Below are 25,213 nucleotides of genomic sequence, written 5' to 3' on the forward strand. Positions count from 1 at the left end.
AAAAGTCACTCACTGGTTTAAAGGGGTCAGCAGCCAGTGACAGGGTTAACAATAGTTCTTGGGAAAAGTCATTTTCTGATGGAAAACTTCTCAAGAAACACATAACAATATGCTAATCCGACAACTTACCAGTCCATCTGTTAATGGCTTCTTTAGCTACTTTGTTTGCTTTGCCTACAAAGATATAAAATAGAATAATAAATAATAAACTTTTACATAGAGGAAAAGAAGTTTCACGTTGACTGGTTTCCTCTACTATTTTCAGACTTTTTTTGTCTAAAAAAAAAAAAAAAAAAAAAAGACCAAATAACCCACAGATGAAACCAGACAACTCTGTAATAACCCTCCCCCTTGGACCATGGGGAAACAACTTCATATCACTTTACTGATCACAGATGAAAATTCCGAGACCTTACATCTGGGAGCACAAAAAAAGGACATTGTTGCTGCTGTAAAGGTCCCTACATTTCTATCACCTGCAACTAAACTCAAACTTGAAGCACTTCACTTTACATGGCAGAAGGTTAAAAGGGACTCTGTCACCAGATTTTCACCTAATAAACTACCAGCCCCCTAAGCTAAGGTGTGATATGTCCTTTCTAGTATTCCCTCTTTTCTGTAAAATTTACCGTTTACTGTTTACCGGTAAAAATCTTCTCCAAAGACATGTGAAAATCAGCAGAGAAGAGTCAGTTTTCCTGAGATGAGTCAAGTTTAGTGGTTGCAGGAAGAGTGTTCATCGTGACATTTATATTTTCGGTTCAATAGTATCTTGAAACATAATGGTGTCATAATAAAGATAAGAATGTCTTTCAGTTGACATCAGGCCTGTTATGTGATCTACACAACCAGAGACGCAGGCAGTTAAAGACATATTTGGAAATGCAAGTTGCATTTCCTTATCTGCCTTATTAAAGATGAGATTATATTCTTTAATATAACACAACCAAAGGCTTGTTATTAGGAACTATAGAACTAGAGATATTGGTATCTGAAGTGACTTCCCCCTGCAGACTCTAAACGTGACTCGTCTATATGACTGTTCTCTGCTTTTATATAAATTTGGAGATTTTTTTAATGGGTAAAAGGGCAAGATTATACATAAAAGAGGGAATTCTAGAAAGGACATTTCATACATACCTGAAGGAGCTGGTAGTTTAAGGAGGTAAAATCTGGTGAGTATTCCTTTAAGAGAAGTTAGTCACAACCAGATTGGCACGGATATATATTTAGCTGTACCTGGTGACGTCGCTGATGGCTCAGCGGGCATAAGATCTACACTGTTTGTTTATACATTCATTGCCACAAAGCGGTCTCCATGGTAAAAGTCAATAAACCCCTTTCTTTCCTTACTGACAAGCGAGATTTACATCAGAGATGGTCAGGAGCCAAACTATTATTAATGTGCCAAGCTGTAATCTAACAGCAAAAAAAAGTAATTGCTCATATGCTCCATCTGTATATTCACTAAACACAGGCTGCTCCATGGCAGGATCACATATGTGTAGATAATAATAGCTCTGCTAGTTCTCCTTATTTACCTACAAACTATTAAAGGACACCTGTCATCAGGTCTCACTATTTCTGTCACTACTACCTGTTGGAGCAGCTCACAAGCCTTTTTTCTAGGCACTTCATACATTAATCATTGCAAAGTCATCTTTTCTTATTATGTAAATTAGTCTGGTCACATGGTCAAAGGCAGTGATGTCACCCATGTTACCCCTCCCCTCTCCTCCCCCTGCTCATGTCTGTGTGTAATGTATAGTAATGCATTGCTAGTATCTGTGCTTTATCTGCTGACATGCTCTCCCTCCTAATACACATGTGTGCGACAGACATCAGCTACACAAATACCTGACATGTTCTGCTATAAGATGGCTACCTGGAGCTGTTGTATCTCGCCTATGTACACACACAGGCTGCAGGGGGGCAGCACCGGGAAGCACATGGAGGAGCCATTACACCATTATACCTCACATCATTATACAGGCTGTCAGTCATGTGTATAGGAGTATCTCATACACACAGGCTGCAGGGGGCGCCAGCACCAGGAAGCACATGGAGGAGACACTATAACCCAGATCATTATACAGACTGTCAGTCAAGCACTGGGGGTGTGGCTGTGCCTCCCACTCATGAATAAGCTGGAATTGAATAGCCTGAATATGATAATGTCTCATTGGACCTCTCTCAGGTCATTTACATACAGCTTTAGGACCTCATTGCTTAGGTTTACAGGCATGTAGAGGGACAATGAAGGGATAGAGGCAATACTCTCTAATGGCAGTTTATGAAAATATATTTAGTTTAGGGGGTTATTTTGCCTGATGGGTTCTCTTTTGGGGTTGTCAGAGATTATGAAAAAGCCCTCGTTTCTTATTTTTTTAAAATCTGGGTTGAGACTACACCCAAGGCTACATTCACACGATGTATGCCCGCCGTACCGTAGTATGGTGGGCAAACATCGGCGCTGCGGAGAGGAGCAGGGGATGAGTGCTGCTCACCCCGCCCCTCTGCATAAGAATATACAGCGCACGGCGCCGTATTCAATATAAGGATAGGACATGTCCTATCTTTCTATAGGCTACACAATGGTATGGTGCCACACGTGTACGGCAGTGTACGCCGTGAGGCCATAGAAGTGTTTGGGGGCCATATATACGCCCCCCATACGTTCGTGTGAATGTGGCCCTACAATGTATTTGAACTTAGAATGTAACTAAACCTTTGAACCAGAGATCGCATTAACCCCTCCACAAGCGTCATAGACGCTTCCAAATACAGTATTACTCTTTAAAAAGTCACGCACTGACTTTTCCCTGTGACTGGGGAGACTAAGGAGCTGAGCAGCAGCAGTTCTGCCATGTCCTGTGTCCTGACAGCTCGGCCCCCGCACAGCTGCTACTGTGGAGTTATTGTGGAGGCGCAGGTGACCTGTTTTGTGTGTGAGCCCGAGCAGTGCAGCAGCGGGACACAGCCCCTCCCTGACCTCATGCTGTTTCTCTATAGCCGGGGCAAAGTGGGCGGGGCTACCGGAAGCCACGTCCACTCCCATGCCGATGTCTCTGTGTGATAGTTGTGGCAGATATTAAAGGCTGGGGCTGTACCAGAGGAAAAGGTGACAACAGAGAGCTGACTCCATAGTGAGTAATCACATCAGTGTAACAGCCTGCTGCCCAGGCAGGGTTATACATGGAGGTGCATATATCATGTATACAATGTGTAAAAGCAGCCTTACATGTTGGGTGATAGTGGCTTAATACTTTCAGTCAGTTTCTGAGACCATAATGATTTTTGGTGGATATGGCCATCCCTGGACAATCATAGTCACAGCTAGTTGCAAGAAGCTTCAATTTGCTGCATTGTCGTTTGGGCTGTTTGGGTCCGGGACTCGCGGTAGAACCAGAACGCGGAAATCGTGACCGCTTATCTCTGGTGGCCAGCATTGTCCACAGTCAGGTCTGCATGACCAGCATCACCCCCCTTGCGTGGTCAGGGGTGGTCTGGGGCGTCATCCATGGTCTGGAGGGGAGTGCTAGGGGTCATCTATGGTCTGGACAGAAGGAGTCTTGGGCGTCAGCCGAGGACTGGAAAAGCGGGGGGGCTGGGGCGTCAGCCATGGTCTGGAAAGGGTGGCCATAGTCTGGTCTGTAGGTTGAAATAATTTAAGGAGACAAAAATAGCTTATGCTCCATTATTTAATGCATGATGTGAAATTGATATAATTGTCTCAATTGGCAATATAAGCACTCAAAACACTGGCTGCAACCATATTCATGCATAAATGAATGATTGCAGCCAGTATTTATTTATATGTATTACTGAAAATTTCATACTCCTCCTCGCCTAAAAATACTCCTCAAAAATGGTGAGAGGAGTATTATTACCCTTCTGGAAAAATGTTAGTGCGACCTCTACTTTGAACCATTTTTTAAAATTTTTTTTCAGAAATGAATAAAAGACATAATAATAAAGTTTGCATTGTACTTCATTAACCCCTTTCTGACTAGGCCTTAAAATGCTTTACTGACCAGGTAATTTGTAACAAATTTTCATACTTATTGGTTTTTGTGCAATACCGTAAAAATTTTTGCTGCATTTTTTTGGTGACACATAGGGATAGTTAAAAATAAAAAAGTTAAAACTACTGAAAACTACCAAGTTGCTAACATGGGAAAAAAACATCAATATGTTGTTTTATGAACTGGAAGCCATAAAAATGGCATTAATGCTACACGTATGAAAATGACCATTACTTACGAATTTCATCTATAACATCTGGGTCACATTCTTTGTATTTTTCCAGCTCAGTCCTTAGTCCCTCCTTTTGCTGCCTCAATGATGATAGTTCCTCAGATAACTTTGTCCGTTCCTCCTGTAAAAAAAACAAACAAGCAAACTGTGTCAGTTTGTTTAATGATGAATAATCTCATCTAAACCTAAACCTAAACCTAAACCTAAACTAGGGCAAGTTATTGGGACTGCCCTTGTCAGGGCGGGAGCTAATCACACCTGGGGACAGGGACAGTTGTAGCCTTGTTACAGTTCGTGACGTTTTTGGATCTAACATATACAGGTATGTCCTTTACCATCTTAATGCTCCCGTCAATACACGTACTTTGGAAACAGCACAGCTGACCACTGGACACAACTACAGACCATTACCAGTTGTGGTAAGAACCATCTTTTATTTCCTCTTTGCAAGGTATTTTTTGGATGGTATGGTGCATGGCACCGTGATTTGCAGGTACGTGGTATCCCCATTGTTTGATCCACAACCGTTGGGGGTTGTGGTGATCAGTATAGTCGCCTAGGTCGGCGTCTATAGTACGGATTTTTGTTGTTGTTTTTAGAATTCACAACCTGTGACCTTTGTATATTTTAAGGTATATCTAATAAAAATATAAGTTTTAGTTCGCAGCCATGCTGATAAATTTTGAATATTGAGTGAACCAGAGGCAAAAACGTCCTTGATTTTGGGCCATAATATTACATGCTTTGTGTTTTGATGAATAATCTCACTAACCAGTTGTCCTACAATAATAACTTATCACCTACCTACAGGATTGGGGATCAGTGTCAGGGGTGGGGATCCCTCTTCTGGAACCAATACTGATCATGTGAACAGAGTTCTTGTGTCTCTAAAGCTCTATGGCACTTCATAGAGTCAATATGGTGACTGATTGTGACATCTGAGTACAGTACAGAACTCCGCTACCCTATGTTTTTGGGCGGTCCCATGGTTTCTGAATAGAGCAGATACTATTTTCTTTAAGAAAATGTTGACCACTCTTTCCAGTTTCAATCCCAAAATAGTAAATACAGTTCTGTGCTAGGAACTATAATTCATACCTGTAGCCAAACATTAAAAGTTCTTCTGTGTACATAGCAGATGACAGTAAGGACAAAGCTCTTTTTATTTATCATCTTATAAAAGCTACAAGCGGGCTTGAGTAACAGCAGTAGGCATTATTCCAGCATTGTAATCATGGATTAAAAAAAAACCCCAAAGCTTTTAGGATTCACCGTCCATGTAAGTGATGGGCATGATTTAAGGTACATAAGCTTCTGAGGTACATTGGGGTGCAAGGATGACCCGTCAGGCTCCCTATGACCAGCACATGTCCCCTAGTTGTTGCAGGCATCTGCCCTGTGCATAATACCTTATATACAGAGCAGATCTACAGGGACACATTGGCTAAACATGTCATAGCACCCCAGCTGTCATGACAATAGTTCATTGCTCTCCAATGACCCCATATGAGGGCGAGGATCCAGTCCAAGATGGTGGCGCACATGTCCGTGAGCCATTTCATACATTCTTAACATCATGATGTACAAATCCTTCATGTGTCTTTAAAGGTATTAAATGGTCACTAACCATTTATCAAACGTCACATAAATTACTATAGCAAGTGACTTCATAATTTTAATCAGAGCACAATTCAGAAGTATCCACTTATATCTTCTCTCCTTCCCTGCAAAACCGCTTTTCACTATGAATTTCATCTTGCTAGCAACAAGACAGAAGGAGAAGGAACAGCAGTCTCCACCCACCGGCTGCAAGTCTACTGTTACCTTACATACAAGGTTGTACAGATGGACAGCTACTGGAAAAATAAAACAACTAAATAAAAGGAGAGTTGTGACCCATTCACACATTATTTATTCCACCAGCTATTGTGAACCAAAACTAGGTGTGGAGACTACACAGAAATGAGTTACAATAAAAACGGTCACCTCCTGGATGACCACTCCTGGTTTTGGCTCACAACACACTCAGAAGAATCACTGGACTATTGATTCTGGTTAGTTTTCACGCAAAACCTGGAGTTTTTACCCCAATCCTTCCAGTCCACCAGGTATCACAAATTTTTAACGTTACTATAATTGAGGAACAGATAGTGGGGACCCAATAAACCTGTGCAATATACGAACAAACATGATTATATGACTGCTGGTCAAACAAATGTTGAAGATCCCCCCTTCCCCCCATAACTTCTATTTGTTACCCATGAAAGAACATGTATAGGTAAACCAGAGAAATAAAGTTCCCTAAAGTCTGCTGCTTATGTTCAAGTCATAAATTCAGCTTTAGATTTGTGTTCTCTGTTTTGAAGTATGAGATTCTCCATGAAATAGATGTATCACTACAGGGAAAGTTGGAAAAGGTCAATATTCTGCAGATGTCTAAAGAGATTAGAAAAGGTATCCACAAATCATCTCTACATGTCCTGGCTGGTACAGAAGTAAATAATTCCCGGGCTACAATCAGGGGTTGGAGATCTCAGGTGCTAAATATATCAAAAAATGGAAGCTTACAGATGGCAAAGTCCCCTTGTAATTAATAAATGGCCACAAACTACAAATCAAATGAGAGAAAATACTTGCACCACAAGTCTAGAGAAGTATGTGACAGGGGAAATACAAGTTTCTGTTACTGGCCTCATTCATGGCATACGGCTCAGTCCATACTTGAAGTTTAAGGGGCTTTAAGACAAAGGTTTTGCTAGAGTTTTTGTCTTTCTCTAGATGTTAATTTCATAGGTAAAAAAGTTACAAATAGTAAATGTGTTTCACCTGTTGAAGATACAACTGCATGAAAACTAGAGAAACCGAAAGCAGTTTACAATGTGCTCATTTCCTATATGGTTTTTACAGCACCAAACCCCATGGAATAACTATTTCCATGGAGTTGGATTTGTGTTCAAATGGACTGACTAAACAAAAATATAATTAAACAGTATGCTCAGTACATTAAAAAAATAAACTCTGTACTCACCTTTCCGACGACCCCCACAGGTTCTCGTCATGCACAGTGCTAGAATTACTTACACATGGAGCCTGGAGGGGGCGTAGAGGGTCGCGGCCGCCGGCGGAGTTTGCAGGTTTGTACATAAAACTATGGCAGGTTGGACTGGGTGTAGTTTTGACCAGCGGCAATGACAGCTGCCAGATACATCAAGAGGCCTAAGCCTGCGCTGATCAGTACTCATTTCCAGAAGTGGGCAAACCCCTGTGCCTCCCTCCCCCTCCCCTGGATAAAGACCTTATCTGTCTGTAGCTTGTAGCTTTACCCTCCTCACGCTGTCAGAAGGAAGTCTCTATGTGCGAATGTGAGCTCATCTTGGAATGCAAGGGTGGGAGCTTAAGTGCAGAGAGGAGCTCAGTGCAGCGTCTGATACGAGACTAATATGTCTTCCTGGCCTTAAAGTCAGAAGATTCACAATCGGATCCTGTGGCAACCAAAATTGTGTACACCAGGACTGATAGAGTTTGGAATTATATATGTGAAAAGTTTTTTTTTTGTTAAAGCAGTGAGTTAGAGAATGTGTTATTTTGCTATACTGAATATATCTAAGAATCTTGCCTTTTTGGAAATAGCCCTTTAACACTTTAACACCTGTGATCAGTGCCTGCAAGGGTTTTGCAGTTTACTGTATAAGGGATAAGGTGCCCTGAAGTGCAAGCAGCGTAGGGAGGGGGGGTCTAAAAAAAATGTATATATATTATATATACACATACATACACACACATATTCTATCATTTTTTTTAATCCACCCCCTTCTCCTAAAGAACACATAATATACATTTTGTAAACATTTTCACATGATTTGTATATTCAACCCATACAAAAGTTCTCATGTATTCATAGTTTACACTACTCTATCATAATACAATTGAGAAGCAAATCAGACCTTAAAGAATAAGATACATAAAGTGAGAGAAGTTCTCATTATATGCAATATTCCCCTATTTGTGTTATACAGGATAATGGTATCTATACATTATAAAGTTTCTTGTTCTAGATAAAGTATCTAGTATGTGAATAACGATGAAGCACTTAAAAGCAGTTTGTATATTGTCAATGCATTTCAGAAATTCAATGATATATAATACAAAAGGATTTCAAAAACCATTTTCAATGAATTCCCATGAGTATTATACTACATCAGTGTACTCCATATAGACAGTATTCAATTCAGACCTGTAATATATTCTCATCCAAGCTTACTAAAATCTTCCAAACACATTTAAATGAATTACCACATGAAGACTACATGTTTATGTATAAGGCTTACAGACGGCAATGGTTTAGGGGAATTCATGTAATCTGTCACTCAAACCTGAAGATCAATGGATTACACACTTATAAAGGACAGACTACTGCTGACCCTAAAGATTATTATTATTATTATTATTATTGAGTGTATATCGTCAGCAGCCACCAATTGGCTGCTTCCAATGAAGGGGGTGTGTGTGTGTGTGTTTCCCCAGTGATGTCATGGTCCTAATATGGACAGTGACATGACCGGGTCCTCCCTCCTGTCGAGCGACTTGTGCGCTTGACGGGGCTGTGAGGAGTGATGAAATACATTGCATCCGCTCTCCTTAGCGATCTATTGCCTCCTCTGAGCGCATGCCTCCATCCTGCTTTTTTTGGCGTACTTTAGGTATAGTGGTCAGACGGAGGCAACAACTATGCCTCCGTCTGCCACTATTTGTCAATGGATACGCCAAACGTGTATGTCGGTTGCTTTTCCAGCGTATACGCTTAGCATAAACCAAAAATATTACGTGAACCCAGCCTTAAATACAAAGATTAAAATTACTATTTTGTTTAAAGGGAACCTGTCAGAGTGATCTTTGACACCTCATGGACTGGTGGTTTAATTTCCCAAATCACCCTCTACATGGTTGTATTAAAGAAAAAATAAAATTCATACTTCCAATTATCCGGAGGTCCCGGCACAAGCACAGTGTAGACAGGATATTATCCCCACTTCACTTGCCACAGACCTGTGGTCGGGGTACGGTCCCCAATTTACTTGACAGGTCCTCTGTAAGAAATTACACGTATCATGCTTGTAACACGTGTGGTCTGCGGATTCATTAATATGGGGGATTAGGGACCCACCAATCACATAATGGGATCCTATTAAATGTATAGAGGACAACTTTTAATCAATTCAGCCCCCCTTTAATAAACTGCCATCCCTTTCACTTCATTACTGTTTAGACAATGTTCCTGGAATACGGAAATGCTAAATATTATAAGAAATCTGTACCGTATCCTGACGTCCAACTTTAGCTTTCTTTACCGCCTCCTCTAGCTGCTTTTTCTTTTGACTTGCTTCTGAGAACTGAATTAAAGAAAAAGAAAAGCACATTACTACACATACATAAAATATATACTGTAGCTTCTGGATGATCTGTTCACGTTGGCCATCGTCATGTCATTAATGTTTCAAAAAAATTATTAAAAAAAAAAAAAAGGTTACATTAATACTTCATTTAACAGATCAGTTATGGAAACCCTTGAGGGACACCGTCACCAGGTTTTTTTCCCTTTATTTAAATTTTTATTACAGAACAGCAGGGGGATACAATAACAATATATCATCATCACATATTATACAAATACATATATAATTATACAATCCTAAACTCAGCACAGGATTAAATAAATAGAAACCGTCACTAGGTTTAACCGACCAGGTATTGTATATCCTTTCTAGAATTCACTCTTAAGTGAAATCTCGCCCTATTATCAAGACTGATGCGATCAGATGATATTCGTATCTTTAATAAGACACCAGAAGACTGTATTATATGTACTATAGAACTAGAGGCGTCTGAACTGACACTCCTCCTGCAGTGTCTGAACTTGACCGTTTTCAGGCAAAGAAAATGACTCTTCTCTCCTACTTTTCACATGACTTCGGAGGAGACGTTGTTAAAGTAAAAGGAAGGAACAGGAAATTTTAGAAAGGACATTTCATACCCTACCTGAGACGTCTAGTAGTTGAATGGGGTAAAATCTGGTGACATTCTCTATATCCTAACCCTGGTTAAAAGCAGACTTATGTTACTGTAAGCCAAAATCTTCTAATACTTAAGTTCAGTTGTGTGTCCATTGTTTTATTCATGGAGTGAAACACCAGAGGGCTACTAAGATTGCTGCGGGGGTTAAACCCCAAGGATTTAGACACTTATACATGGTAGAAGTGTCTTTAGCTAATGATTTCTTAACACTCAGTTTGCCTTAGGCTAGGATTAGGCTTAGTTTGCTTTATGTTTGCAGTTATGTATAGTTTCTGTTTGCAGTAATGTCTAGTACAATTGTACCATGCATGTTATCTGTTTGTCAATGACCATTTGCCAATGATTTGGCAATAGCTGAACACGTGGTACAACTGTCAATCAAACCTGAACACCCTTAAATTCTACGGGGGCCCTCGTGCGACCAAAATTTTAATGCAACATGTTTATTTCAAGATCAGCCAAATTTATGATTTGATAAATCTGGCGCGTTCCTAGGTTTTCCGAAGAAATTTCTACAATTTTCCTGGAGTCAGTTTTGAAACACTTTTTGCCACTTTCTCAATGAATGCTTCTGACTTAACAGGCTAACACCACACACTTTCCAAAACTAGAATGGGGTACACACCCCAATGTTCACAAGATTTTTGTGAATACAAGGCTGAAAAAGTTGCAAATGCACTTCTCACATGGCTTGTCAAGACACACTACATGCTCCATCACTTATGATGCTACTGTTCCAAACCAGCTGAGAAGTATATGACTTATGAGACTCTCTCTGGGTTTCTTCCTGTAGCTTACAATGAAAGAATGCAAGAAGTCAAGGATATTAGTCTAGAACATCACTGTAAAGCTTCTGTATTTACTTGTCCATCTCTCTCTGGTAACATGAACAGCAGGGAATACAATAACTTAACATGGGAAAGAAGTACAGTGTGGGAAACCAAGCAACTGTAAAAATTCCTCCCCAAGAAAAAAGTTTCAATAAATAACAAGGGTTGTGACTCCAGGGTTAAATATATTAGGATCCAACAGAGACTTGAGCGATCAAACATATAAAAGAGATGACTGGGAGCTATGGGTCTTCAGTAAGCAAGTCATGTCTCTGAGTATTGTGGGTGGGAGAACCACTAAACCTGGCCCACATTCCAGCTGCATAACATACACACACAGAATTAGGTGGTGCTGGAAGTTACTACCTATTAATGACCTATCCTGCTGGTGGCAAACTTGTGGAACGGGTGCCAGAGGTGGCACTAAGAACCCTCGCTGTGGGCATCCAGGCTGTATTCACGGCGGTGGTCGCGTTCCGATGCATGGAGAGGGCTCGCGGGCCGAGCCCTCTCCATAGCCGGTAAGTCTCTGCTGCATATTGCAGCAAAGGCTTACCGGTAACACCCGCGATCGGTGACGGCACCGATCGCAGGTGTTTTCTTGCTGATCGCCGCCGGCAAAGCTGCCGAGGATCCGTCGCCAGCCATGGTAGCTTTGGGTCTCACGAAGACCCGAAGCTACTTCGGGTTAACCCATTCATTACAATGTGCTATCAGCACATTGTAATGTTTGAGGAGTAAAATCCCCATATACTGCCATGCTGTAGTATGGCAGTATATGGTAGGATCGATCAGACAACCTAGGGTTAAAGTACCCTAGGGAGTCTGAAAAATAGTAAAAATAAAAAAAAAGTTAAAAAAAATAATAATTAAAAAAACCTAAAAATTCAACTCACCCCCCTTTCCCTATAACTGATATAAATATAAATAAACAGTAAAAATCATAAACACATTAGGTATCGCCGCATCCGAAAATGCCTGATCTATCAAAATATAATAACGGTTTTTCACTGCATTTAACCCCGTAACGGAAAATCGTGTTCAAAATCAAAACTGGCACTTTTTGGTCATTTAAAATTTTTTTTAAAATTCTATAAAAAGTGATCAAAAGGTCGTACAGTCCTAAAAATAATATAATTGAAAACATCATCAAAAGTCGCAAAAGATGACACCATCCTCAACTCCATACAACGAAGTATGGAGAAGTTATAAGCACAAGAAGACGGCAAAAAAAAAAAAAAATGTAAATGTATGAAAACATCCCTGTAATCGTACTGAACCAAAGAATAAATTAGATGCGTCATTTGTGGCGTGAAGTGAAAGCCGTAATATCCAAGCCCACAAGAATACGACACAAATGCGGTTTTTCACCATTTTCACTGCATTTGGAATTTTTTTCCCGCTTCCCAGTACATGGCATGGAATATTCAATGCAATCACTATGAAGTGCAATTTGTTACGCAAAAAACGAGCCGTCACATAGCTTTTTACGTTTAAAAATAAAAAAGTTATAGATTTTTGAAGGTGGGGAGTGAAAAATGGAAATGAAAAAACGGGAAAGGGCCCGGTCTTTAACCGGTTAACTGACTGACACCATTCATTTAGCTAAAAATTGTTTCGTTCTCATTGACATAAATCACCTTTTATCTTGTATTACCTGGAATCAGAGGGGGCGTGTCCTGCTCGACTGGCCCCTCCCATCTAATCCTCCCCATGCCTCATGTCTCCTTACTGGTCACAGTTCATGTCATGTGACCAGCGTGACATCATCTCAGGTCATTTAGCCACTTAATTATAGCAAACTGTACCCGATGCATGTATCTGACCATACAAAGTCACAACAATCTCCATGGATATACATGGTGTACAGTTTGCTATTGTTAGAAGGCTGGAGAGATCTGCGATGTTGTCACTGGTCATGAATGTAACACAAGGCACTGTGTAAAGAAATTGACACAATATTTCCCATCTGTACATAGAGCTTTATATGTCTGTAGTTGAATATTAGCAGACGGTCCCCTAGTACAAGGAGGCAGGGCAGTGATTTGAAGAGACACACAGCTGTCAGTCATAATGGGGTGTGGCTCACTGCCAGCCTAAAAGAGAGAGGAGTCACAGATACCAGTGGTAAGTCAGAAACTCTAATTTGCATATCAGAAAACCATCTGTTTTAAGGTACAGTGCCTTAAAACAGATGACTGAAAGCTGTAACACAGCAATAATAAGTTACTGCTTAAATTGCCAGTTTGGCACTTCGTGATAAACTAGTGGTAATTGGTTGTAGTTTGGGCACTTGGTCTTCAAAAGGTTCGCCATTACTCACCTATCATATTATATTATATATACACATACACACACACAGGTCATTATCACTTTAGGGCCCTAAAACCCCTCTAAGTAATATGTGTTACCCTTTCTTGCCAATCTCGTAAATACTTGTATTCCCAATTAAATGAGAAAAGGCGATTTATAACGGTTATTTATAAACAGACAATTGGGTGTTACCATGCTATTGTCAATGGGGTGTGTCCTTACACTGCCTGACGCTATAAGTGCTGATTAGACTGGGTCAGACAAGAATTCACACCCAGATATCCATTTATAATGTCCTCTGAGAAATAAGATAGCAAGAGAACATAAAGTTATAAGAGAAGATGCTGTAGAACTGTTCCTTCAGGTATTTGCTCAATCAGATATACAACACAAGTGATAGGTTTTCAAAATACTAAAAAGCTGAGTTACACTCATACAACAGGGAGAAATAATAAGTGAAACCATATAACTGAATATACTGTACTATAAGATGCTGTACGAAATACAGAGCTGCATATGTATAAGGCAAGTGAACACATTTTCAGTAAAAGAAAAGGTTAACTACAAAAGACATCCGGAGGTTTCCTGTGCAAGATACAAGTGCCTGGCTGTAGGTGGTGGGGGGCTCACGGCTTAGTGCTGTTAGTAAGAAGGCTTCAGAGGAAGTGTTCATAGACCCAGGTACATGTGCTGAAGAGGTGGCACAGTATATGACAAGTAAAGGAAACTATTAAAAAGTAAGGTTATATATTCTCACCTTAGAGATTATCTTTTTTAGGTGAAAACTGAGAACTCATTGATATGTAAGAAATACAAGAAAGCAAGGCTATGTTCCCACAGGTGTTTAGGTCCTGGTTAGCAGGTTTAAATTGCCCTTACAAATCTACAGGTGGAATCTCGCTGCACACCCTATGGCACGTTCAGGTGCTCTGAACAGGGACAATCTGTTTTTCAGTACAATACTGTATACAAACTAAGTGCACACATGGAATACCAGAGGTGCATTACGGTAGTTTGAAAGAACTAAAACAGAAAAAAAATTGTAATAAAAAATGTGTACAAGAAGCATTTCTAGATACTCCTTTAAAAGGAGTACCAGTGCCTTGTAATAGCCTGTTCATCTTGTATAAAAATGTATTACATATTTATGCAAATGAGGCCGAGGACCCCCTATTCCCACCACTTACTGGCGTTTGCCACTTACACACAGTGGGGCACATTTACTTACCAGTCCCGTTAACGCCACAGATCCGGGAATGTCCAACGAGAATTCGGGTCTGCTGCGATTCACTAAGATCGTGAGTCCAATTTCCTGCATGTGTCGCTTCCCCTACTGAGGTCTGCTGGAGTTCACCATCTTCTTCCCGATACATGTGGGTGCTGATATTGCAACACAATTTGCTTTTTTAAATTCTGCGGTTTGTCTGAATCAGTCGGGTTGTCCGACGTCCACCGCTTTGTGTCGCATGCAAGCCGATCGCGTGTGCCGAAAACCCGGGCCAATTCAGGGCATAACGATAAAAAGTTGGGAAACCCAACGAAAATGCAGTGTTTGGACCCTTCGTAAATGTGCCCCAGTGACCGCACAAAGCAGAAGTCCATTGGAGGGGCTTAGCATGCATCAGAAAGTATTCCCGAGAACATCAGTACTCTCGGGACGTCAGTAAGTACAAGGCAGTAGTTCATTGGAGGGGCATAGTGTGCACGAGTCCTCCCCTCCAATGCAGTACTGTCTGCTATGCTTTGCCGATTTAGAGGCACTAGGAATTGCTGAAGGTTCCCCGGGAAGTTTAATTCCAGAACCTGGAGGGACTCTAGTGACACAGCCCAGAGCCCTTTGTCCTCATTTGCATAAACATAAAAGTCATTTTATCCGAAACAAGCGGGCCAATTTCCCTAATAAAGGCATACTACTATACAGGTTTTAACCTCTACAAAGCACCACCAGTTAATTTAAGAGACTTCCTTTAACTCTTCCCAAACACATACTTTATTTAGGAGGCACAGGAAGCAATGTAGATTACAGACACTGTAACTTTATGTTTTTTTTTTTTTTAACACCGAGCCAAGATAGACCATTACTGGGATATGCTCTTCACACAATCTTTCCCAAGAACGTCACGCATAGGTTTAGATGAAAGTCAGGCTGCTGTATGTCATATGAGGCAGGAGACAAACGTTCTTTTTTACTTTTATAAACACAATATAAATCATGTGTGTTCATGCGTTGAAATATGAATATACACAGTCAGCGAATAAAAATACAAGCTATAGTGCCAATCTGTCAGCATTACATGAGTGGCCAAATGTACATGAACAGCTGAAACAATACAGCGCACAGTATCAGGACACTGTGACAACTATCTTTGTTTAGAACAGGCTAAGACCATTCTTTCTGCTGCCAAGTTATTTCTTACCGAGTTCTCAATATCATATTAGCTGAAGTGTCAGAAATAGAAATAGCGTTGTGATTCTGTATTCTAGAGCCTAGCGCCTGAATGTTACTCCTACTTTTTTTCTGCTGGGCTTGCAACATAGACCAAGGAAATTTTGTAGTTCAATTTGTTTGCAATTATTTGCATGAGGATACATTATTAGTCAATGTACCAAATAAGATAATCCAGTACCACATAAACCCTTTAAAAATAAATTTTCCTTATTCAACAAAATTTCAATAAAAGATAAGTCTACACATTTCAAGTGTTTCCACTCTTAGGCACCATGCACACGGTGGCATGTTGGTCCGTGATACAGCTACACAATTTGCGGCTGAATCACAGCCCATATGAAGGTTTATGGCACACTGTCAATATTTTTGTTACTCGGCTTTCTATGGAGAGCGGACGGGTGAGAAGCCACATGCCCACTTACTTATAGCCTGGGAAAGCACACGTTCGTGTGCAAGGTACTTCGTCATGGCTAACTGGTTTATTATTGGTGTGTGTTACTGTATAAATTGCAGAATTATTAACATTTTATTTGCTTAATCTAATAGTATTTAGTGGAATTAAATGTGCTATAGTGATTGTAAAGACTTTTTTCGTTTTATTTGTACTAATTTTGTATTTCTTGGGGAGGTGGAGCTCATAAAGACTAGAAAATAAATTTTAATTTTTTTTGCTCTGTTTGTTAGATTTTGGCAGGTAGGTGATAACATCCATCGGCTAGCCAACATCCCGGAGGTAGTCCAGAAGGGCAAATGGAAGATGGTCTTGCAGTGGTGCGTCTTCATGCTCACCCCACTATTTTCCTGTATGCCATGGCACCCATCAAGGTTGCCAGCTTTCCATAAACCAAATATAAAAATATATCAACGGGATAGGGCCTAATTTGCTGAGGGTCCGACGGACTGATCAGCAAGTTAGGCCCTATTCCGTGGGTAGGGCCTAACTTTTGTGGGAAAACCCCTCTAAGGTAAAATCTTCCTCTACAGCTGCACAGCACAGAAACTGGAAAAAGTCTCAGTTTGAGACCTTGGGGTCTGTACTATATTCACGAATAAATAAGCTGTATGCTTCACCATGCCAGAGGTGCTGCCAATGAGCTTTTGGGAGGACACACCACACAGACAACACACAGCGGGGATCGCAGGAGGACCGGGTAAGTAAAAGTGCCCCTATTCACTGTGCATTGTCCGACGATAATGCTTTATGCCGCAATTTAAAAAGATTGTGCGCCGGATATCCTGCATGTGTCGCTTCCCTGCTCAAGTCCAAAGGAGTTCACCTTCCTCCTGGTGCATGTAAGTGCATGTCTTGCGTCACAATTTTTAAATTAAATCCTGAGGTTTGTCCGAGTCAGTTGGCCTGCCCCCACTCCCCGATGTGTGTCGTATGAAAGGAATATCTGAACCAGCATCTGGGCATATATATATTACGGTATATACACACACAAACACAAAAGTGCTTCTTTATTTTATGTTTTTCTTCTAAAAGCTGTTATACAGTCTAAACAGAGAATCACTACATTGACCAAAAATTACAGGAGGCTAAATCCTAACTCTTTACATGCCTAGATAATATTCAGGTTTAACCCCTTACCGATGCGTGTCATAACAGTACAGGCTGAGCCCTCTCCATAGCCAGTAAGACTTTGCTGCATATTGCAGCAAAGACTTACCGGTAACACCCGCGATCGGTGCTAGCAATGCTGCCGGCGGCTTCTTGCCAAGGATCGTCGCACCGCGTGACGTCATCAGGGAGCGACAATATGTTGCCATGACAGCCTCAGGTCTTCCGAAGACCCAAGGCTGACTTGCGTTAACCTTATAATTACAATGTGCTATCAGCTGTGCTAGGGTTGATCAGACAATCTAGGGTTAATGTACCCCAGGGAGTCTGAAAAATAGTAAAAAAATACAAAACCAAAAAACATTAAAAATAATAAAAACCCTAAAAAAAAATCACCCCCCGTTCCCTAGAACTGATATAAATATTAATAAACAGTAAAAATCATCAACACATTAGGTATCGCCATGTCCGAGAATGCCCGATCAAAATATAACGGTTTTTCACTGTGTTTAACCCCATAATGGAAAATAGTGCCCAAAGCAAAAAATGGCTCTTTTTTTTTTTTTTACTTTTTTTGAAAAAAATAAAAAAAAATCCATAAAAAGTGATCACAAAAGTTTGCAGAGTCCTAAAAATGATAGCAATGAAAGTGTCATCAAAAGTCGCAAAAAATGACACCACCCAAAGCTCCGTAAACCGATGCAAAAAAAGTCACTGGTGCCAGAAGATGGCAAAATTAAGAAAAAAAAAATAATAATTGTACTGGAGGTTTTAAGTTTTGTAAATATATGAAACCATTATAAAACCTATACAAATTTGGTATCCCCAAATAATAAAGTAGACATGTCATTACAGTAAAGCTGTAAACTCCAAACCTACAAGAAAACGGCACAAATGCGATTTTTTTTCACGATTTTAACTGCATGGATTTTTTTTCCCGCATGGAATATTAAATACGGCCACGAGGGGGCGTGGCCTGGCTGTGGAGAGCGATGGACGCACACTGACAGCGCTCCTGCACTTACCCCACTTTCTCCCGTTATAACCAGCTATCCAGCGAACCCTCTCAATTCCTGATGGGAGCAAAACGGAGAGCACCATCCAAAGCACCCGTGGTGCCAGCAGGCAAGGTGTCCGCCCGTGGAATCGGGAGATATTTGGCGGAGATGGCCACTACTGCAGCCGGGACCCGGGCCTCCAAGATGGCGGCGGGCCCGCCACATGCTGAGGAGAGTCGCGCGGGACCCCCTGCTGCCGGACAGACTCCGGCGCTGACACCGGAGCCAGAACGAGCTGTAAATTGCCCTGCGGGCAGAAGGGGAGGCTCGGAGGCACCCACTGGACCGGGTGAGCACGTGGCACCTACCTCGGTAAGCCACGTGGGGAAGATGGCGGCCGCACAGGAGACTTCCAGCGGGGGCGGACCTGAGGCGCCGGAGCGTATACCTGCGCGCCCTGCTCTGCAGCGAGTGGTTGCGGAGGTGCACGCTGCTCATGGAAGAGCACAGCGGGGATCGGAGGCTCCCACGGCCCAGCCTGAAGCCGGTCCCACGTGCGACGGGGAGGTTATACCGGCCTCCCAACAGGTACTGTTATCCCTCCCCCCTGCCTCTGCAGATCCTACAGCTGGGCATAGAGGGGATCAGAAGTTCCCTGCCTCCCTAGACCCACAGTGCAGAGATCCCTTTCCTAGCTCCCCGAAACCGGGCCCTTCCTGGGCTGATGAAGTGGAAACCCAGCAGCGGGGGTACGGGGAACCGGGGACCTGGCCTGGGGAGTACACGTCGAAATCTCCAAGTGGCGCTCAGGGGCAGGAGATGACATCAGCTCCCCAATCCCCCTTGTTGTGGCCTGAGAAAGGAGATAACTGGCCAGTCACACCAATGCATAACTCTCCAGCTCCATATCCTATGACTCCGAGTCCCTCCCAGCTCCCAGAGATGGATTCTAGCCTTAATGTTCACAATGGACGACAGTTACCCCATGCAGCTTTCTCTCCAGGGGGCACCCCTACCTCTCAGCGTATGTTGCTTTCACAAGAACAAGGCGCTCTTGCTGAGCTGCGCGCTCTGAGCTCTTATCTCCGCACTATACCTACTAGAGATGATATGGAGAGCTATATGGCTAGATTGGAACAATCGTATACTATTGAACTTAATGGAGTGCGAGAAGAGGTCCGGCAACTGGATGGTCGAATATCAGGGGCAGAAGCGGCTCATCAGGTTGTCAACGAACGCCTGGATTCCCATGATGCCACCTTATCTGCCCATGCTTACCAATTGCAATATCTGTCGGATCAGATGGATGGATGATGCAGGGGGCGCCGTAACAACATCAGAGTTCGCGGCCTCCCGGAGACAGTGGAAAACTCTCAGCTTCACGAGACTTTGCGTCAAATCTTTAACTCCATACTAGAAGTTCCGGCCGATTCGCCTTTGGAGTTGGATAGGGCTCATCGTTCGCTACAAGCACGGCCACAACCTCAGGAGCAACCTAGGGATGTGATCTGCAGGGTCCACCGTTTTCAGCTAAAGGACGCCATTATGTCTAAAGCTCGATTGGCAGGCAACATCGTGTATGAAGGGACTCAATTGCATCTTCTTCCTGACTTATCCCGTCTGACCCTTCTTAAGAGAAAAGCTCTTAAGCCTTTGCTGAATGAGTTACAACGAAGGAACATTGTTTATTCATGGGGATTCCCATTTCGCCTGCAGATAAGGAGAGCAGATCGAAGATTTGTTATTCGCCATCCTAGTGAGATTCCAGCTGTGGCCGAGGCATTGGAAATTCCTGTCCCGGACATAGCGGAGTGGCCGGGCCTTCCTACAGTAGCACAGAGGGGAGCTCCTCCCCTCCCCGAGAGGGCACCCAGACGCCGCGCCCGAGGGGGCGTGGGAGAGCTCCTGCCAATCGGGGCCCGGATCCTCGGCCTCCCCCTCTGGAATAGGCTAAGCCATATAATGCGTACTAATTATACTGGTCCTTAGATTAATGCCTCAACCTAAGATTAATGGGCGTACTATATTATGCCCCTAGGGGCCTGTGATATAGACGATGTTTAACCACGGAGGCTTATACTATACTATTCTCTCCCTCTTTCTCGCCTTTTTTCTTCTCTTTCTTACCTCCTCTTCCCCCCGACTCCTTCCTTTCTTTTCGCTGGATATCTCTAAGAATTCTTCTTTCCGTGATGTGTAATTAACGGGTTTGGTGGGGTGGGTTGGGATCTGTTCCACAGCTAGTCTACTACCCACCGGGGAATCCGTGGTCAGCAGGCTGCTCACGGTATTGTCATTGTTGTTTCCCCAATATATATATATATTTGTCGTTTTTTTTTAGTGTGGTCTACTGTTTGTTTCCCCCTTGTCTTCGTTGAATCCAGTTTGTTCAAAAGGAGGGCCCTAGAGTGTATAGAACCTTACTGGGTCGGTCCTAGTCCGTTGTCTACCCCCTAGTTGCCTTACCTCTTGTATTTCCCCCTGGCCGGTGGTCTCTGAACCTCAATATGGATACCCTAAAGATAGGGTCCCTTAACGCGAGGGGAATAAATGTCCCACAGAAACGATCTCAGATTTTGTACGATATGCATAAGCAGAGGGTTAACATTCTCTTTTTGCAGGAGACACATTTCAAGTCTACCAGCGTGCCAAGCATACGTGACCGATATTACACGCACTGGTTCCACAGCGCCAACCCAGAGGCAAAGTCAAAAGGGGTATCTATTGCCTTTCATAAATCGCTACCACATGAAGTGATAGACTCACGCGAAGACAACGAAGGTCGGTATGCTTTTGTGAAGGTTAAAATATGGGGACAAGTGCTCACTTTGGCCACCTGGTACCTCCCTAATCACAACCCGATCCCTTGCTGCAGAGAGATACTAGAGCGACTATCAGGTTTTGCCGAAGGTCATTTAATAGTAGGAGGGGATTCTAACTTTACCCTAGACCCATCTGTAGACACCTCCATGGGGCGTAGTAGCACTCCTCTTCACCATATCCGCGCGCTGAGAAAAGACCTGCAGGCCATGCAATTGTTAGATGTATGGAGAGTCCTTCATCCCCAGGACCGTGACTACTCTTATTTTTCCCCAGCACATGGCTCATACAGCAGGATTGATTTTTTCCTGTTAAGCCATGACGCGCTGTCATGGGACCCTACGGCCTCAATTGGAAATATAATTCACTCTGACCATGCTCCAATTTATCTGACGCTCACTCTTTCTCGGAGACCTCGTAGTCCGTGGACCTGGAGACTGAATGACAATCTTCTTAGGGACTCCCTATGCACCGCAGACATTACAGAGCACATAACATCCTACCTACAGTCATTAGGGACTGAGGATTCATCAGGTTTACCAGATCGGTGGGAATTGCTTAAGGGTGACTTGCGAGGCATCTTCATCAGACATGGCGCCCGACTCAAGAGAGATAATTTAGCTCGGATAACTGACTTGACTACACGTATTCAGACGCTGGAGACGCGGCATAAGTCCTCTTTAACTCCGACGGACCTGGCCGACTTATTGGTGGCTAGGGAGTCTCTGAGATCACTACTCGACCAGAAATACCTTCAGCATAGGACACGCTTTCAGGGTTACCTATATGATCATGCCGATAAGTGCGGTAGACCCCTGTCTCGCCTCCTTCACCCACGGAGTCAGGCATCATATATGCCCAAAATTAGGGGACCAGGAGGGGCAGAAGTATATCACCCTGATGAGATGTGTAAGAGCTTCGCTTCCTTCTATTCCTCATTATATGCCATAGATAGGCCCACTCAGCCTCGAGACCCCCCCCCCTCGCGGCCCAAATTGAATCCTACATAGCGGACACTCGTCTGCCGACTTTGGATGAGGAGGTAGCCAATAACATGGAAAAGGAGATTGAGGGAGATGAAGTTCTTAATGTCATAAAAAACACGCCAACAGGGAAGAGCCCAGGTCCAGACGGCTTTACTCCTGCATTTTACAAGCAATTTAAAGACGCTCTCGCTCCGTTACTGGCCAGGATATTCAACGCTGTCTCCGTGGACTCTGGGTTTCCGGATTCCTCTCTGGAAGCACATATTAGTGTCCTGCCAAAGCCAGGTAAGGATTTATCTCTCCCAGCCAGTTACAGGCCTATTTCCTTAATCAATATTGATGTCAAACTTTACTCTAAAATCCTGGCGGACAGGCTAGCTCCTCATCTGCCTTCGATAATACACACAGACCAAGTCGGCTTTGTCCAAGGCAGAGAGGCTCGCGACAACTTGAACAAAACACTTATTCTCATGTCTCACGCTCATGCTCAGTCGATTCCCTCTTGCCTGTTGTCAATCGACGCAGAGAAGGCGTTTGACCGGGTCCACTGGGGGTTTATGGAGGCAGCGTTGAAGCAAATTGGACTGGGCCCGAAGTTTTTGGGTAAAATAATGGCACTGTACTCCGGACCTACAGCTAGGGTGAGGGTCAATGGTCACCTGTCCATGCCTTTCCCTATAAAAAACGGCACAAGACAGGGGTGCCCACTATCCCCATTACTGTATGTACTCGTAATGGAGCACCTGGCGGTTGCTATTCGGAAAAATCCTAGCATCCACGGCATCCAGATAGGTTCTCGTCATTGTAAGACAGCCCTATATGCAGATGACTTACTGCTATACGTGTCTCAGCCCAGGATCACTTTCCCTTCCATCGTACAGGAATTTAAAAGGTACAGTGCAGTAAGTAACTTTAAAATTAATTACTCCAAATCGGAGGCCCTTAATATCTCACTCCCTCAGGACGAGGTACAAGGTATCAGAGACAACTTCCCGTTCCAATGGCAACCAACCTCTATAAGGTACTTGGGGGTCTCAATACCACACGACTTGTCTAAACTGTATACGCTGAATTATACACCACTCATGGATCGTACCGTGAGAGACCTGCAATCGTATGACAAGCGGAAATTGTCCTGGTTCGGTAGAATTAACGTCTTAAAGATGGATGTACTCCCCAGGTTTCTGTATATGTTCCAGGGTGTGCCAGTAACTCCACCGGCGAGTTTTTTCCGCACCCTGCGCAGTGCTATGATGCGTTTCATTTGGGGGACGTCTCGTCCTAGAATGGCGTGGAAAGTGCTGATTAGATCAAAAGCTATGGGAGGAGCGGGTCTTCCAGATCTTAAAATGTATCATCAAGCAACAATCCTTTTGCGTATTATAGACTGGAAACATCATACCGTAGATAAGCAGTGGGTAGCGTTGGAACAGGCCCTATCTCCGGTCCTCCTCAAAATATTGCCATGGATCCCTATAGGATTAGACATTCATATCCCTCCTCAGGCATCTCTGTTAAAAGAGGCACTACGGCTTTGGAGGAGTCTGATCTCCAGAGGTACCCTGTCCCGCCAGTGCAGCCCGCTTACCCCGATATTTAGGAATCCAGCTTTCCCCCCAGGCATGGCGAGGCTCTCTTTTCTGGGATGGAAACTCCAAGATGATCCGTGTATGTACGACATCCTTAAGGGTCATCCTCTACCGGCACTGGGGGATTTTCATCTAGGGCAGGACAATGCTGCTGTCTCTTGGTTTGAATACTCACAGTTAAGGTCTTTCATACTCAGCGCGAGTTCGAATGCGAAATACGCAGACTCCTTGACGTCATTTGAGGGACTTCTCTATTCTAAGACAGCTCCAACACACACTATATCGCAAATATATTCGCTTCTCTCGCAGGGATCAGACGTTTCAGAAATCCCGTTTGTTAGGAGTTGGAACAGAGAATTAGAGACCCCATTGGACCAAGACGAATGGGAACGCTCCTTTCTTTATACACACAAGATGTCCTCGGCATGCGCAGCGCAGGAGAAGGGGTACAAAGTAGTTGCCAGGTGGTACCGGGTGCCTACAGTGCTGCATAGGGCCTTTCCTTCCATACCGGATTCTTGTTGGCGTTGTGGAACGGGTGTGGGCGACATGCTGCATATATGGTGGACCTGCACGAAACTTAAACCATTCTGGGATCGAGTATTTGAGGCATATAATCAAATGTCCGGAAAGCAAGTTATTCCCTCTCCTGAAATTGCGCTTCTCTCAGCCCTTCCTGGGCCGATAGGTACTCAAAAAAAAGATATTTTGAGATTCTGCTTGGTGGCTGCCAGAGCGGTGGCGCTCCTCCGTCTGTCCATCCTCCTCAGAGTGGGCCCGAGAAATGTCTCATCTTTTTCGCATGGAGGAGCTAGCGGCGGTGTCTCCGGATGCACATGCGCGATTTTTGAAGGTATGGGAGCCCTGGATACGCTTTAGGGAATCCGGGGAATTTAAAATCCTCTTTGGGGACTAGTTTCATTGGCCGCCCCCCCCCCCCTTTTTTCTACTTCTCCATCGTTCCTCATTGCTTTCAAATATGGCTTCTTTTGCCCCTTCTGTTCCTTCTGCCTACTCTCCCCCTGCTCCCCTCCCCCCCTCCTCACCCTAATGTGTGACCCTATTGTGTGACCCCATGTGACGTGTGATATGCTCGTGGAATACCAAGTAAATCGGTCTGGTATGTGTTATTGCAAGTTGGCATGAGGTTTTAAGAATAGACATAAGAATACTGCCACCGGAGTTTTGCATCCCCTTTGGGGTTACATTTCTAACTGGGGCGGAAGCAGGGTGTGAGATTATCAATTATGATATGAGTAATGTGTGCCTAGTTTTTTGTTTCTTTGTTCACTTCTCTACTGTTCATTCTTCATGTTGCGCACATTATACGTACCTGAA

At 43.2% G+C, this 25,213-nt stretch overlaps 1 protein-coding gene across 1 annotated transcript in view; it reads right to left on the minus strand.

Moving 5' to 3' along the window:
• MND1 (meiotic nuclear divisions 1) overlaps positions 1-25,213 on the minus strand; it is a 44,945-nt gene that overhangs the window by 2,795 nt on the left and 16,937 nt on the right. Inside the window, exons 5-7 of the mRNA XM_072130130.1 lie at positions 9,573-9,647; positions 4,264-4,378; positions 130-174 (exon numbers count right to left, since the gene is read on the minus strand). Of these exons, the coding sequence (XP_071986231.1) occupies positions 130-174; positions 4,264-4,378; positions 9,573-9,647 (235 nt within the window). The remainder of the gene's footprint in view (positions 1-129; positions 175-4,263; positions 4,379-9,572; positions 9,648-25,213) is intronic.

This window comes from Engystomops pustulosus, chromosome 1 (genome assembly GCF_040894005.1).
Source record: "Engystomops pustulosus chromosome 1, aEngPut4.maternal, whole genome shotgun sequence".
NCBI lineage: Eukaryota > Metazoa > Chordata > Amphibia > Anura > Leptodactylidae > Engystomops > Engystomops pustulosus.